At 41.7% G+C, this 17,329-nt stretch overlaps 1 protein-coding gene across 11 annotated transcripts in view; it reads left to right on the top strand.

Annotated features, from left to right (window-relative positions):
- Nucleotides 1-16,427, top strand: part of LOC143681660 (phospholipid-transporting ATPase IB-like) — a 232,010-nt gene extending 215,583 nt beyond the window's left edge. For 3 of the 11 annotated variants that reach the window (XM_077158882.1, XM_077158881.1, XM_077158880.1), the window contains 3 exons: nt 892-990; nt 6,923-7,011; nt 13,163-13,450. In XM_077158882.1, the coding sequence (XP_077014997.1) occupies nt 892-990; nt 6,923-7,011; nt 13,163-13,317 (343 nt within the window). In that variant the 3' untranslated portion in view covers nt 13,318-13,450. Of the gene's footprint in view, nt 1-891; nt 991-6,922; nt 7,012-13,162; nt 13,451-14,816; nt 14,863-16,126 lie in introns of those variants that run through there. The other 8 variants (XM_077158878.1, XM_077158877.1, XM_077158879.1 and 5 more) reach the window with 5 other exon arrangements.
- Nucleotides 16,428-17,329: the final 902 nt, after the last annotated feature.

Raw genomic sequence — 17,329 nt, 5'->3', positions numbered from 1 at the left:
CAAGCTCCAATTCTACTTTCTCAGAGAGGCTCTCACTAGGACACTCAACAAGCTTCTACCATTCTGCCTCATTCTGTCACAGTACCACATAACCTCCCTTCCATAGTACTTGTCCATCTGACGTTGCTCACTCATTTGCTCACTGCCTCTCTCTTCCTCTGTGTATTGGAAGCTTCATGACAGACAATGTCTGTTTTTGTCTTGGCAACTAACTGTGGCTCAAGGGATACATTTATTATATGGGTGAGTGGATGAACAATGAATGCCTGAATGTAGATATACTCCCAAAAAAATTGCCAAAGAAAGATAGAGCATCTGTCAATGTTGCCTTGTATGTTTCAAGTCAGGGGTCTTCATGCTTAGTCTATGAACTACCGGTAGATAAATTCTGCTGTCATAATTCCTGCTCTTGTAGTGCTGTGCCTGGCACAGTTAACCCCAGGGCTCTCTGATAGAAATAAGGACAGGAGCCAGCAGACAACTGAATGAGATTTTAAGCAACTGAATTCTCAAACTGTGACCACAGGAGAAAAAGCTATGTGGAATCATGTCTCAGTTCTATGAATATTTCACTATCTGTTTGGTCCAGGCATGTCTCCCCCCAACATTGTGTCTCCTCTGCAGCCCAGACTCACTGAATATCAGTAGTGTTTGGGTGGCTGACTTCCAGTGTCCACCACCCATCCCTGTCCTCCAGTTCTCTGGTCATACTTCTTAGCTTTTATGAAAATGGAGTCTAGTTGCACACAGAGAATGTGAATGCTGCATTCTTTTCCATTATCCTCACTTTACCAAAGGATGCCCAGCTATCATCCAAGGGGGTGAAATCATTCTTTTACAGTGTGTGAAGCTCACGCGCTATGTTGTTTTTGTCTTTCCCTTGTGACACAGGGTTGTGAATACCTACAAAGGAAGTTTCCTAGAGCAGATTCGGATGCTGGAAAGCAGCAAAGTTAAAGGAATACATTCTGTCAGTAAAATTTTTGAAAGGTGAGGCAGTTCTTTTGATCCTGATGTTTAAGAACCAGTTCTTGCTTTCTCTCCATCCCCTTCCCAAACATTTCCATATTGTCCCTACTTTTCACAGATTCACTAAGTACTTATTTTAATCAAGTTTTTTGTCCTCAAAGCAGCAGCAAAAGTTGAGAGACAAAGCACCCTGAGAAGGTGGCACGGCACAAGGCTGTCTGTGTCACTGAACCTGCCCTGGAAATGGCTCAGCGGTCCATGGTATGCTGTGGTACACCAGGTCAACCACACGCATGAAGCAGAAAAGCTTTAAACATTTACATCCAGTAGAAGAGGACTGCTTAGCCCGGGACCCCTTCCCTGTCTAATTTTTCTAACCCCCTTTTCAGCAAAACTCCTAAAAAAGAGTTGTTTTGTACACATAGCTTCTACTTTCTCTGCCCTAAAACTCCCTGCAATCAGGCTTCCACCTTGTGAAACATGATGCTCAGTTTTCAGTCCTAATAGTCATTTGACCTATTTTGAGCTTTGGACATACTTTGATACTTCCCCCTTGCAGTATTTTCTTCACCCAGCTTCCTGATCACCAGAGTCTCTTAGCTTGCCTCCAATTGCATTGGCCACTCATTCTCAACCTCCTTCCTGGTTTCTTCCCTTCTCTCTGACCTCTCTTGATTGGATTGACCCTTGACTCAGTACTTGAATTGCTTATTTGTCTACACTTATTCTTACATGGATCGCATCAACTTTCAGGTCTTGAATTGCTTATTTGTCTACACTTATTCTTACATGGATTGCATCAACTTTCAGGTCTTTAAATATCATCCATACGTGGATATCTTCCAAATTTAAACCTCCTGCCTGGACCTCTTCTTTGAAGTGCAGACTAATATAGCCAACTGCTGAGTGTATGTCAGCCAGGCTTTCTAACTTACCACGTCCACAGTGCAATCACTCCTCTCCCTCCATACCGTTCACTCCAACCCCGTCTCCCCAACTCCACCACTCACCACCTTCCCACGTTCTCCCTTCAGCTGCAGGCAACCTCATTTTTCCAGGCCCACAGAAAATCCATTAATTCTACCTTCAAATTAAATTCAGAATTGGACCACTACTCAAACCCCAACTGTTCTCACACTGCCTCAAGCCGCCATCATTGCTACCCTGGCTTACTGCATCACCTCTTAGCAGGTCTCTCTGCTTCCACCTTTCCCCCATAGGATCTATTACCCAACACATTAGAGCATGTCACCTTCTAGCGACTCCTCCTCTCAGAAAAATATAAGATCCTTTCAAAGGCCTGCAGTTCTCTGCACAATCTGTGCACGCACACACACACACACACACACACACGAAACCAGTTGGATGCTTATGGTTTTCTCTCCTAATGTCTAGTTATCAGGCAAGTTTCAGTGCCTCACTTAGAAAAATCATGTTTCCATTTCACTTGCAATACTTTTAAGGAAAACTTTATCCTTTTCACAGTCTCCCTTGCTATTATTCTAACAGAAGGTGCATTAAGCTATGTACACTAACTTTATTTTTTCATCTGCAGGTGCATTAAGCTTACACCAACTTTAACACATATCTATTTTGGACCAGAGAATCTGGGAATTTCCCCTACAGATTTTTGCACAAATGTTTGGATATACAGGGGAAAGTAGCTCCTCTTTCTATCTTCTCCTTTATAGCTCAAACTATGGGTACAGGAACATAGGAAGCTGCACTACAGATGAGAAGGACTAGGGTTTCTTCCAGCATCTACCCTGATCTCTTTCTTGCATTGCCTGGTACAAGAAAAACATCTGTGTTTGCTCTTGTAATTGCTGCCTTATATTGCCCCTTATTTGATGCACTAAGAGAGGAACATGCCAAGTGCTAGAAATAACAGAAGGCTTATAGGAATTAAATTTGTATTAACATTTTTAATCTCTGTACCCAAACTATCTCCACAGACAGGAAAATTTCAGTTGTCCACCATCACCTGGGTATTCTTCTTAATAGAAATACCACGTCCCTTCTCAATAAAGTCAGCAGACTTTTGTTTGGGGTTTTTACTGAGACCTAGAGTTTTGCACAGGCTTCTCTGAATATGGATATTGGTATAGGGAATATCATGAGGAAAAATCAACCTACAAACCATGTTGAATACCTGCTAAGTTTTGAACACTTTATTAGGCATTAAAGAAAGAGTCAAAAGCAACTGAAGACATCGTCTGGGTTAAAGAGGCCCAAATATATATTGAAAAATATTTAGAGATCAGCAAATTTATAAACACAGGCAAATGGAAAGTAAGTGAATGGGTTTACACGCATGTATCTGACGTCTACTGAGTACTCAGCACCAACAGGATCACGTGTTGGTGAAGCTGCAGAGCGACCGGAAGTCTTATACAATCATTTTGGAAAATCGCTATTTCTAATCATTTCAAACAAACACCTACTCCTTGACTCAGCAGTTCCACTTCTAGGTATTTGCCCAAGAGAGATTACAATATACGTCCACCAAAGACTTGTATAAGACTTATGAATAAAGGAAGCTTTATTCATAAAAGTCCCAAACTGGCAACCATTCAGTTGTCCATCAGCGTGAGACTGATTGAAGAAAATCAGGAATATTACTCAGGACAAAAAAGTTATGAACCATTGATACGCACAAAGCCATGGGTGAATCTCTCAAAACCATTCAATTCAGAGAAAGAAGCTGAATACTAAAGAGTACATACTGTCTGATTCAATTTATATGCATTTTTAAATAGAGAAAATTAATCTATAGTGATATAACTCAGAACAGTAGCTGAAAGTATTGACTGAGAGATTTCAAGAGGGAACTTCCATATGTAAAAGAAATATTCTCTATCTTAATTTGTCAAATGGGTACAAAGGTAAAGATCTTAATGGAAACTCATTACATGGTACCTAGAAAGCCTACTCATTTTATCATGTGTAAAATGAATCACAAGAAACAAAAACAAAAATATAAACACAATAGAAATGTATGAAAAGAAAGATCACAACAACAGACTAACCCCCCAAATAAATGAAGCATTTCCAGAAATCAGTAAGAAAAAGACCACCAAGCAAGAGAAAAACAGGCAGAGTATAAACAGGTTGCAGAAAAGGAACTATAAATGGCTGTTCTGGTTTGGTAGCGGCTGGAATGCAATATACCAGAAATGGAAGGGCTTTTAACAAGGGGAATTTAATAAGTTGCTAGTTTACAGTTCTAAGGCTGAGATAATGTCCCAATTAAAGCAAGTCTATAAAAATGCCCAATCAAAGGCATCTGGGGAAAGATACCTTGGTTCAAGAAGGCCGATGAAGTTCAGGGTTTCTCTCTCAAGTGAGATGGCACATGGCGAACACAGTCAGGGCTTCTCTCCCAGCTGGAAGGGCACATGGCGAACACAGCCTCATCTGCTAGCTTTCTCACCTGGCTTCTGGTTTCATGAAGCTCCCCAGGAAGCATCTTCCTTCTTCATCTCCAAAGGTCGCTGGCTGGTGGACTTGCTGCTTCGTGGTGCTGCAGCATTCTCTGCTCTCTCTGAGTCTCTTTCTCCAAAATGTTCCCTCTTTTATAGGACTTCAGAAACTAATTAAGACCCACCCAAATGGGTGGAGATATGTCGTCCCTTAATCCAGTTTAACAACCATTCTTGACTAAATCACACCAACCAGGGAGATGATCCAATTACAGTTTCAAACATACAGTATTGAATTGAGATTATTCTACCTTTATGAAATGGGATTTATATTAAAACATGGCTTTTCTTAGGGGGTGTACTTCCTTTCAAACCAGCACAATGGCTCTTAAGCATCTGAAAATATTCTCACTCATCATTAGAAATGCAAACTTAAAGTATACAGAAAGGGTAATTTTCTTCAATCATAATTGGCAACACTTTCTTGGTTAAAGATGTGGGAAAAGACTTATTGGAGTTAGTCTGGCAGTATTTATCTGAAATGCAAATGTGTACAGTCTTCAAATCAGCAATTCAATTTCTAGGAACTTATCCCCCCCCACACACATATTTGAATATATCTCAAGTGAGGGACTGCAGCATTATTTAAATAGTAAACTTTTAGAAACAACAATACCCTGTGTGGTACATCCACACACTGAAATGCCATCTGTCCATCTGTGAAAAGGAAAGAGGAAGTCCTCTGTGTACCGAGGTGGGTCTATCTCTAAGATACATTAACAGGAAAAAAATACACAACACTGTGTACAATATGCAAAAGGACAAGAATAATGAGAATGTATAATCACAGTTACTTAAAAGTACCTCTACAAAATTACTTAAGACACCAGTACTAGTAATTATCAGTAAGAAATGGAGGTAAGGAACCAGGTAGACAGGGGACAAGGAAGGTAGACGGTTCACTTTCTACCTTTTTTTTTTTTAATTTTGAATCATGTAGATGTGTTACCTATTACAAATTTAGGAAATATAAAAGGGGAAATGCCAATGGGTCAATGGATTCTGGAAAGCAAAGAGCCAAATGTACCACAGCTCTTGCATGGATAAGTGAAAGTAGAATCCTAATCTGATTCTTCTGACTACTTTGAAAAATTTCAACCATTCTCTTACCTCTTCAGACAGTCTTTAAAAACGTGCGTGTGAGTGGGAAGGGCAGACTCTCTACCTGGCAGGTGGTAGGGGATCATTGTGTCAGGTAGGTCAGCCTCAGAAGCAGGAATAAAGCCACAAAGGGACACCATCCAGGCAGGAGGCCATGGTACAGGGTGCTGTATTGCAACTTCAGAAGGCAGCTGTGATTTGTCACACAGTCTCCAGAGCCCTTCAGATCCCTGGAAATGCCAGGGCATGAGGCTAGTCCCATCACAGCATAAGGCCCCTGTGGCTGGTGCCATCGGAGAAGTGAGGAAACAAAGAAGTCTTCCTTTTTAAACTCCATCTTTCAGTTTATGAGGAAAACAGACAAAAAACAGCAATTGTGATGATTAGACTCTGGTGTCAACTTGGCCCAGGGATGAGGCACAGTTGACAGTTGTCCGCTCAAGCAAGCACTGGCCTGACCATTGCTGCAAGGATATATTTTGTGGCTGGTCAATAAACCAGAAGGCTGGGGTATTAAATCATCAGTCAGCTGGTTGCATCTGCAATCACCTAAGGCATGCCTCCCACAAACAAGATAATCCAATCAGCTGAAGACTTTTAAGGGAGAACAGAGGCTGTTTCATTGCTTTTTCAGCTAGCGAGTCTTTCCTGTGAAGTTCACTCAGACAGTTCATCAGAGCCCCCAGCTTCACAGTCTGCCCTATGGATTTTGGCCTCTTCCATTCCCATGGTTGCATGAGACACCTTTCTAAATCTCATATTTACAGATCTCTCCTATTGGTTCTGTTTCTCTGGAGAACCCTGACTAACACAGCAACTAAAAACCATGAACTGTCCTGAGTATGCTGGTATCTTTATCAAAAGCAGTGGAAGCCTTAGGAAAGGTGAGCTCCTAAAATGACCCCAATGTCTGGAGTTTAGAGCTGTTATACTTGGATTTCCAGATTGTCCTACAGTGAGCCAGGGCATCTGCAGTAGGAAGATTCTCATAAATAACATCAGCAAAAGTTTTGAACTGGTATCGTTTATTGCTTTGCCATTAGGAAAGGAAGTTGTGACGAAGATCTTAATACCCACATCATAAAATTTCAAAGGGGCTCTGGGAAGCCAGAAAACAGGACATTTATCGTTTAGTTCAACTACGGTGAAAGGACAGTTGGGAAAGTTGTATATAAGAAATGCTGCTAGCTGGACACTATTTTAGAAGAAGCATCTTGCTGAGAATTTTATTTTATTTAAACGTTGGAACATTCTCCAGAATGGGAGAAGACTTTTTATGTTACCTTGCAATCTGATTTTTAGCTTTTACAACAATTTCTTGGGATCTGTTTAAATGAACTAAAGTTGGACTATGTTTGATGTACTCACAGAGTGAAGTCAGCAAACCAACTACTGCCCCAAACCAAGCTGTCCTGCGAGGTTGTCTTCCAAAACGATTCTGTTGATCAAAGTATCCCACGTAAGTAAAGTAGTGTGAATGGGTCAAGGCACTGAGACACCAGCTACTAACAAATGGACAAGTACTTAAAAATTAAGTGGTTCTTATGGGGAAAGAGGGTCGATTTGGATTTGTGAAATTAATGTGATTGGCTTGAAACCAAGGCAGTTTGAATGAAGTAATTCCTGGCCAATCATTCCTAAATGATAAAATCCTTAAATGTAAAATCCCAATGTTTGCAAGATCCTCTGATTCCCCAAAATACCATTTTAAAGGTAAAAGTTAGGTTTGCTTCCAAATAATTTTTACCCAAAGAAAACTTGCATACGCTTTTTGAAGTAAATACGTATATAGTCCAGCCAGATATTTAAATAACTTTTAAAGTTATTGAACTTTCCCCTTCTTCAATAAGAAATCCTTCCAAGCCCTGCCTGGGAGGAAGACATGGGTGCTAGGAGGCTCCTGTCAAAGGTGAATGTTTAATACTAAACTGAGTACCTTAACTTTGGACATCAACTACAGCTCAATTCTGACTCTATTAAGAATTGGTCAAAACCCTACAGACTAAGAGCATAGAGGGCCCCACAAGACTGCCTTCTTTTCAGACTCCAGTGGCAAGTTCAGGAGTTCCCAGGGCACCCACACTTCTGGTTACAAGGTTGGGAGTTCCCACCATCCCTTCCAATTTGATAATTTTCTGGAATAACTCACAGCACTCAGTGAACTAGTCTATTAAGGATTATAGCAACAACAACAAAAAAGATACAAAGAAGAGACACATAGGTTGAGGTCTGGGAAGATCTCAAATGTGAAGCTTCTGTGTCCTCTCCAGGTAGAGTTGAAGCACATCACGCTCTCGACACATGAGTATGTATTATCAAGCATATAAGCTCTCTCCCACTTTAGGTGTCCAGCATTTTTCCTGGGGTCTCATACCATAGGCATGATTGATGGAATCAATGCCCACAAGATTGAACTCAATCTCCAGCTCCCTCCCTCCCCAAAAGTCAGCCTGATATGAAGTGGCTTCAAGCCCCAACTCCCTAATCCCATCCTTGGTTTTTCCAGTGTGGCTGTCCCAACCCTAAGTCATCTCATTAGCATAAAAATATCAGGTGTGGTCTGGGGCCCACCAGGGACAAGGACAACTCCTATCCCTGGAAATTCCAAAGATGTTAGAGGCTACTCCTCAGGAACCAGGGACAATGACCAGCCAGGTTCTTTATTATATCACAGTAACAAAGAAAACAAGTCAAGAAAAGGAATAACAACAAATAAACATAGTATTTGTTGAGAATGAGAACCAATTGTCCCATCCCCCTTTTTTTCAATCAAGGTATTTATTCAAAGTTGTAGGATTGATAAATATCCAATCTATTGCTAGGACTATAAAGTTATAAGGTTGATAAAATCACATATCCCCCACCTTACCCCACACTGTGCCTTTTCCTTGTCCTATCCTACCACAGCACTTTTTTTTTCCCCTCCCTGGAGACATTTATGAAGAAAAGGCTCAAAGGTCAAAGAGGTTAAAACATGAACCAGGAAATTTAGAGCAGAGTAGACATCTAAAGGATTTGGGTTAACATCCCATCCTTATTCCCAGCTGATAGCCTTGATTTCTGACTTCACTGAGAAACCTGAGTCAGAAATGAACTTCCATGGGCTCCCCCAATTGCATACAACTGCCATGGTGATTGAATTATGACCCCCAACAAGAGACTGGTCCATGATCTTATCTGAGTTCCTATGGGTGCAAACCTATTGTAAATAGGGCCCATTAAAGAGGTATTATCAGTTAAAATATGGACTCATTTGTGAATGGGATCTTCTAAATCCTATTTAGGTATAGCCAAACTGAATGGAAGCTGGGGGCTTAGTCTCTGTTACTAGAGTCTAATAGGAAGAAGCCAGAGTCAGAGAAAACCAGAAAAGCAGACACAAGGAGAGAGAGATTGCTGTTTGACTAGAGGCAGGAAAGCAAGTCAAGGAACCCCAAGAACTGTGCAAACCAGCACCATAATGCTCCAGACTTTAGGGAGAAAGCATGGCCTCGCCAATCCCTTTATTTGGGACTTCTGGCCTCTAAAACCAGGAGCCAATAATTTTTGCTGTTGAAGCCACCCCATTGTGTGGTATTTGTCATAGCAGCTGGAAAACTAAGACCTACTAGTTTCCCACACCTACATATTCTGCTATTTCAAGCATCATCAAGGCATTGTTTTCTCCCAGAAGACTGGCATTCTGGGACTGGATGCCAGCAATCCTTGGTCCTTGCCTTTTCCATCACATGAGAATGCATATGGCTGCGTTTTCTCCCTTCTCTTTTGGGTTCTGTAGACTTTCAACTGCTGGCTGCTGTCTAACTTTTTTTCTTCTTTGTGGTTGTTCATATAAGGTCTTCAGTGATAGGATTAAGACCCAATCTAATTCAGTAGGACCACACCTTAAGTGAAGTAACCTCATCAAAATGGTCCTATTTACAAGAGTTTGCACCAGAGGAATGGATTAAGTTTTAGAATAAGTTTTACTGAAGTACATAGCTCCAAATCATCACATCTTCCTTTCCACTTTTTACCACGGATTAACTTCTACACACTGTGTTCAGCCAGCCCTACTGTTTGTGCTACTACTTCTATCTGTTCTTGCCTACTCAAGAGCGTCACTCCAACAATGTTCTCCTATGTTACCTATTTCATCCATTTTTTTGGTACTATACTGGATTATTCAAGCCAGCATACAGCAGATTGTTATTTCTCTCATCTAAAAAAGAGAACTTAATCCTGGTTGCATATAACTAATTAGATTGTGCTTCAGTTTGATTGTACTTCCTTCTTGCAGCAACAGTGCCAGATAAGATTAGCTCTATCCATTGCTTCCAACTCACTAAGGCCATCTCTCCCACTACTCCACTGACACTGCTCTCATCAAGGTCACCAGTGACCTCCACGTTGCTAATTGATACTAAGTGTCACTTCTCAGTTGTCATTCTAATTGGTACATCAGCAGCATGTGACATGTAGGTTGCTTGCTCTTTCTTGATACACTTTCTTTACCTGGTGTGCTGATTTGAAACTGTTATGTACCCCAGAAAAGCCATCTCCTTTTAATCCAATCCTGCTAGGTGGGACCCTTTGATTAGGTTGTTTACATGGAGATGTGACCCTGCCCATTCAAGGTGAGTCTTAATCTGCTTGCTGGAGTCCTTTAAGAGAGAGACATTTTGGAGAAAGACAGATAGAAATTACCTGGGAGATGCTAAGCAAGGACGCACAAATCCTGAAGTACACAGAACCTGGAGAGAGCCAAGAGAAGCCAAGAGATGAAATCCAGAGTTTGCCCGGAGAAGCTAAGAGAGGACCCATAGAAGTTTAGAGAGAGAAATGCCTGGAAATGCTAAGAGAAGTCCCACAGGACATAGAGTGCAAGCCACTGAAATCAGAAACTGAAAGCAATGGACCAGGAGCAAGGATGAGCAGATGCCTGCTCTGTGTCTTCCCAGCTGACAGAGGTGTTCTAGGTGCCAGCAGCCTTTCTTCAGAGTCCAGATATCTTCTAGCTGCCTTAAATTAAGACATTTTCATTGATTTAGAACTGTACATTTGTAACCTAATAACTTCCCTTTATAAAGCTAATCTATTTCTGCTATATAGTATTATCAGCAGCTTTAGCAAATGGAAACACCTGGTTCCCAGAATATCACATCCTCTTAATTTTCCTCTGAGTTCATGGGTCGCTCCTTTTTCATTTTGGTTAACTTCCTCCTTTGCTCCCCTATCTCTTAATATTGGAGTGTCCCAAGGCTCCATTCTTGAGTATTTTCTTTCCTCTGTCTACACATACTCCACTGATAATCTTACACAGTCTCATGGTTTTAACACCACCTATATGTTGATGACTCCCAAATTTCTAAGTCCAGCCCACCCATCTATCTCAAACTCCAAATGCACATCTCCAATGACCCAAGCAGCATCTCCATTCAGTTGTCTATTAGACATTTCAAACTTAATATGTCCAAAACTGAACTCTCAGTGTACTCTCCCACCAAACCTGCTCCTTATGCATCCTTGCTCATTTCAGTGATGAGCAGTCCCCACAATTCTTGGAGTCAATCTTAATTCCTCTTTTCCCCTCACACGTGATATGCAGTCCATTATTGGGCAGCTACAGTGGCTTTGCCACTGTATGGCAGAGTATGGTCACCTCTCATCCACTCCACTCTTACCACCCTGGTCTAAACCACTATCAGCTTTGTCTGCACCACTGTAGTAGTCTCCTGTTTTAGTTTGTAAGCTGCCAGAATGCAATATACCAGAAAAAATTTATTAAGTTGCAAGTTTACAATTCTAAGGCTGTGAAAATGTCCACATGAAGACAAGGCTATGAAAACATCCAAATTAAGGCACCAACAAGAGGTTACCTTTACTCAAGAAAGGTCAATGAAGTTCAGGGTTTCTCTCTTAAGTGGAAGTGCACACGGTGAAGTCTGCTAGCTTTTTCTACCAGCTTCTTTTTTCATGAAGCTGCCCCAGGGGCATTTTCCTTCTTCATCTCCAAAGGTCTCCGGCTGCATGGGGTCTGTTGGTTCTGGTGGCTCTTGTGGCTCTCTTACTTTTTACAAAATGCTTCCTTCTTAAAGGGCTCGAGTAAGTAACCCTACTGTGAATGGGTGCAGACATATCTGCATGGTAACCATCTAATTCAAAGTTACTACCCATAATTGAGTAGGTCACATCTCCATGGAAAAAAATCAAAAAGCTCCCAGCCAGCAATATTGAATGAGGATTCAATTTGGTTTCTTCTGGGGTATACAACAGATTCAAACCAACATACCCCCTAACATGTCTTCCTACCTCTACTCCTGCCCCTTATGCAGCAGTCAATAATATCTGTTTAAACTATACCGAAACACATCAGTTTTCTGCTCAAAATACTGCAATGGCTTTCCATTACACTCAATATAAAAGCCAAGTCCTAACAATACCCAGCAAAGGCCTATTTAATCTGGACCCTGCTACTTTCCTGGCATCATCTGTGATGGTTTGGAACTCTGTGTACCCCAGAAAAACATGTTCTTAAATTTAATTCATTCCTGTGTATGGGAACCCATTGTAAGTAGGACCGCTTGATGAGGCTACTTAAGTTATGTCCCACCTCAGTTAGACTGGGTCTTAATCTAATTACTAGAGCCCTTTACAGGATAATGAAATTCAGATAAGCAGAGAGAAAGTCACCGCCAGAAGCTAGACATCAGTGGAACCCAGGAGAGACGAGGAGATGCCACAATGTGCCTAGCCATGTAACAAACGAAGGACTAAGTATCACTGGCAGCCAGTACTGTCACAGTCTGCAGGGAGAAAGCATCACCTTGATTTCATCTTTCTGTTAGCCTCAAAACCATAAGCTAATACATCTCCATTAAGTCAACTCATTTCATGGTATTTGCTTGAGCAGCCCAGGAAACTAGAACATCACCCCTTCCATTCTAGCCTCTGCACGCTTCTTATGACATACCAGGAATGCTACTGCCTTAGAGCCTTTAATCCGGCTGGTCCCTCTCCTAATCCCTCAGCTATCGGTATAGACTACTCCTTTACTTCCTCCAAGGCTCTGCCTGAATATCACCTTCTACATAAAGCCCACCCTGAATGTTAGATTGCTACACCACCCCACCCTCTGTACCCAGTTTAATTTTACTTTTGTTCATAATTCTGCATTACTTTCTTCCATGCAATATGATCAACTTTATATCATGTCATTGCTGTCTTCATTCCTGGAATGCAAACTCCACAAGAGCAAAGATTTTAATTTTATTCACTAATGTATTCCAAGCACTTAGAATTATTCCCAGTACATAATAAGTACTCAATAAAAATTTTCTTGAATGAATGAATGAATAGTCCAAGCTGAATTATATGTGCTAATAGATACCCATTACTTCTTCCATCTCTCTTATATAAACTATTAATATGGGAAAAAGGAACCAATACGTGTTGAGCTAGTACTCTGTGCTGAGCCCTCTGTTAAATTATGGGGCTATCTATATTGCATTAATTATTTGGAGCCCCTATGTGGAGATAATTTTAAACACTTGAGTGAAAGAATAACAGAATGGCTCCCCATTTTTCAGACGAGGATATGGTGGCTCAGCAAGGTTAATCATTTGTCTTAGATTTTGTAGCTAGTAGCTGGCAAAACCTGGACTGCAACTTCTCTGTACCACACTCCAAAATGCCTTACTGTCCAGTGGGAAAAGCAGAGACACTGACATCAGACAGATTGGAAACTGCAACCTGGCGTGACACTTTCTCGGCTACAGGACTTTAGGCATGTTTGTATCTCTGGGCCTCAGTGTCTCTGTCTTTTTGGTATTCCATGCTATTGGAGTCACATAGCAGTACGAAGTGTAAAAAGGCCTGTGCATCTGGATTCAAATAGAGGGAGAAAAGCCTTATGCAAGAATCAGATGGTGAATTATAATAAACAGGAGTATGAGTGACCTCAACAGGTCATTGAATTTATGTGAGAAATAGAAAATAAATATTTCAATTATTTAAAAAAATTCATTATATAAGAAGAAATTATTTCCACGACTCATTATTTTTTAACATAAAAACAGAAAAGACCCATGGATAATCAGACATTTGATTGGATTAAAAAAGGGCCCAAAGTGTTTTCTCTACTCAGATGACCTTTTTTTTTTAATTTTTGAAAATAACATTTATACAAAAAGCAATAAATTTCAAAGCACAACGCCACAATCAGTTATGGAATAGATTTCAGAGTTTGGTTTGAGTTATAGTTTCTACAGTTTTAGATTTTACCTTCTAGCTGGCTCCAGGACACTGGAGACTTAAAAGAAGTATCAATATAATGATTCACCAGTCATACTCATTTGTTAAATCCTACCTTCTCTGTTCTAACTCCACCTTCTCCTTTGATCTTTCTCCCAATCTTTAGGAGCATTTGGGCTATGCCCATTCTAACTCTTTTGTGTTGGAAAGGGGTGTTGATAAAATGTGTTGGGGGGATGAAACTAGCTGATGGTCTAGAGGGGCTGGCCCCTCTGGGTTTCAGGATTTATCTGGCCTGGGAACCTGTCAGATGACCCCCTGTTACTTGAAAAGGGAAAGTCCCGCAGCCAGTTTGTAACTTCCTGGGTCCAGAATGTTTTTCTGCTCTACACTACAATATTAACTTTAATTTATAAACTGTTCTGAGTTCCTCATATAAGAAACACAGGGGAAATTCTCTGTTGACTTGCAATATATACAACTTCAAGACAAAAAAAAATCTAACTTCCTTTAATATTATATGAGTCCCTCAAATTTCTAAGGAAGTAGATTAAATGAGACAGTTATGCCAAAATAATGAAAAGTGGCATGGCTGATTCTGAAATCTGATAAATGTTTTACCAGATCAAGGAAAAGGGACTTGAAAATTTCTGCATCCTTCTCCTCTATCCTTCTCCTTCCCTTGCCTTTCTCTGTGCCGAACTCTCTGAATTCCTGGCTGTGGCTGATTATTTAAGATGCAGCTGCCTTAGGAAGCCAGCCAGGGAATGTTCACAAGTTGGATCCATTGAGTACTTTCTCTAGGTCCATCATTACTTTCTGCCTGTCAGGACTTTCTGAAAGATTAATGAGAGTGGGAAATGCAAAAAGCTGGAGGCTTCCTCTGAGCGCTCTGTTTGGATGCACATAGCTGTTAAATGTGCGCTAGGTTAAGCCTCGTGACCTGCTCATGTATCTTTGTCAGGCTGTTGGGTGGGGCAGGGCAGGCAGACGCAGGCTGAAGAGGTTTTGCTCCCTCGTCTCCCATTTCAGCTCCTGCTCCTCCCTGGGGATCCTGTGAAAAGGAACATCAGCCCAGGTATCTAAAAAACATATTTTATCTCCAAATGATGGCAGATCCCAGCTTTGTATGGCCAGAAGTTTAAAAAGTTAGGAGAACCCTCTTTAGGAAAAGAATACAAAATTACAAATGCAAATATTAAGTCCAAAAGCAAATATTTATTTAGAATGAGGACAGAAATCACAACAAATCACCAATGTATGAAAGCTGAAAAATTGTGAAACATCACCCAGAGCTGGGATGGGACCTTGTTAACTAAGGATCCTGAAGCTGAAACTTCATCAGCTTCACTGGAAATCCACCTCTGTACCCATGTATTGCTGAGAACCAAGGGACCCCTTTGCTCTAAGCCATAGCCTCCTCCCCCAGCCAACCCCCACCCCCATCGCACCCCCAGCTGCCCTGCTACACTCAGTCATAGGTAAGGAATTAAAAAGACAAGAGCAACAGGCCTTGTCTTAGTTTGACAAAGATGCTACAACAAATATCACACAGTGGGTTGGCTTAGACAACAAGAAAGTTTATTGGCTCACAGTTTGGAAGGCCAGAAGTCCTAAATAAATGTGTCGGGAAGACCATACTTTCTCCCTGACATCTGTAGGGCTCCAGGGCTGGCTTGCCGCAATCTGAGAGGGTCCTGGCTTGCTTTTCTGCCTCCACCGACTGCACATGGCAGTGTCCTTGGTCCCCTCCTGTGGTTTTCACTGAATTCCAGCTTCTCCCACTGCATCTCAATTCCCTCTCTTTATAAGTCATATGGATTAAGGCTGCCCCAATTCAGTTTGGCCTTACCTAAATAGGGTCATCAAAGATCCTTTTCACAGATGAGTCCACACCCTGAGCACTCTAACATATTCAAAGATACCATTTAAAAAGAGGCTAACATCCACAGTAACACAGGAAACAGAGCTATTGACCCTGAGCAGCATCAGCAAATCGAAAGGGTCAACACTGCATCCAGGTTGCACCTTGCAGGACAGTAGCTCGCATCCTTGTTTGCACCTGAGAATCACCAGGAGAGCTTGAGGAAAGCACACACTGTCACCCAGCCCCACCTATCAATCCACTGTGTGCCCAGAAGGGATCTTTTCGAAAGGCTCCTTAGGTGATCCTAATATCGCCGGCCTGCCGGCAGCTCCATCCCTACACGCCCTGCCTTCCTGAGACCCTCATCTCTGGCCTGGTTCCCGTGGCCCGGTGTCAGCGTCCCGTGGAGACCTCTGATTGCGGATGCTCGCCGGACTGTGCGCTTACCTGACTCCCCTGTGCTTGGCTCTTTCAGGTGGGTATGCGTTTTCTCAAACAGAAGGAGCTGTGATCAGTCAGGAAGAACTAATCCGTGCTTACAACTTGAATGAAATTAAAATTGAGAAGACTGAGAATTTCTAAACACACAGTCCCAAGCCTTCAGCCTACCAGTGCGTTGTCTACTGACTGACTCAATATTCATCCTTGGCTGTATACAGTGGGGGGAACTCATTTCCTTTTCCTTGATTTGTCTTCAATGTTTTACCGAACTTTTTTCTGTAGTTGTGAGATAATTTATCAGTTCCGTCTAAACAGTAAAATTAAAAACATTATGTTTCAACAAAACTTAAACTTTGGTACAAGTTATTTTGAGAAAAAAAAAGGTAAAGGGTTTCAACTTGTGTAATAGACCTATCTTGCCGTATAGGGAAGAGGTTACCCAGAAACTTTCTAATTTGAAAATTCACAGATTAAGGATACTAGGCAGCATATAAACATCTTTTTAAGTAGGCTGCCCTCTCACTTTGAGTCCTATTTTGTTTGTACAAAATTTGTACAGTATTCATTATTTCAGTAAGTTCACATATGCGTAGTATTCACAAATCGCAGGCCTCAGAAGCAGGCGTGCAAGAATCTACACATCATACTTTACTCAAAATTAATCTCCATTTTGAGCCCGCATCCAAGGAATAGTGAGAAATGGAACCTCGGTCATTCTTGGGGCTCTGCCTCAGGCTTGTACCAACTCTCCAGGGTCTTATACATTACTACTCACTGGAGAGCCCACCCCCCCACCCCCCACTGTGGGGAGGCCTGTCCTCACAGGCCTCCACTAAGACACATGGTCCTTTTGGCCTGGGAACGCTGCGTGGCTTCTAGTGTCAGGTCTGGGCAACCAGAGCCTCTGGGGAGACTGGAACTCCCCACGCTGATGGGCTAACATCCCCAGGAGAGCCATTCCCCTCCTGGAGCAGGTCAGCTTCCCAGGGCACTGCCAGGGATGAAACAGAGAGATGTCTTTCAAGTCCCTCCCCTTGTTTAGGGTACCCCCTGCCCCCCCTTCTCAAACCCTAGTCTACTTAGTGAGATTTTTAGAAGCGAAGACCAGGAATTCTTGAAGGTTACCTCTATTTTCTGCCCTGCCAAATGCCTTCTCTGAGAAAATGAATGAAAAAGCCTGACACTTCTTTGAGTGGAGATACGGCAATAAGGAAAACATTGGGAGGAAAACGAGACC

The sequence above is a fragment of the Tamandua tetradactyla genome, chromosome 4 (assembly GCF_023851605.1).
Source record: "Tamandua tetradactyla isolate mTamTet1 chromosome 4, mTamTet1.pri, whole genome shotgun sequence".
NCBI lineage: Eukaryota > Metazoa > Chordata > Mammalia > Pilosa > Myrmecophagidae > Tamandua > Tamandua tetradactyla.
The sequence above is the reverse complement of the archived record's forward strand: the minus strand, read 5'-3'. Positions and strand labels throughout refer to the sequence as shown.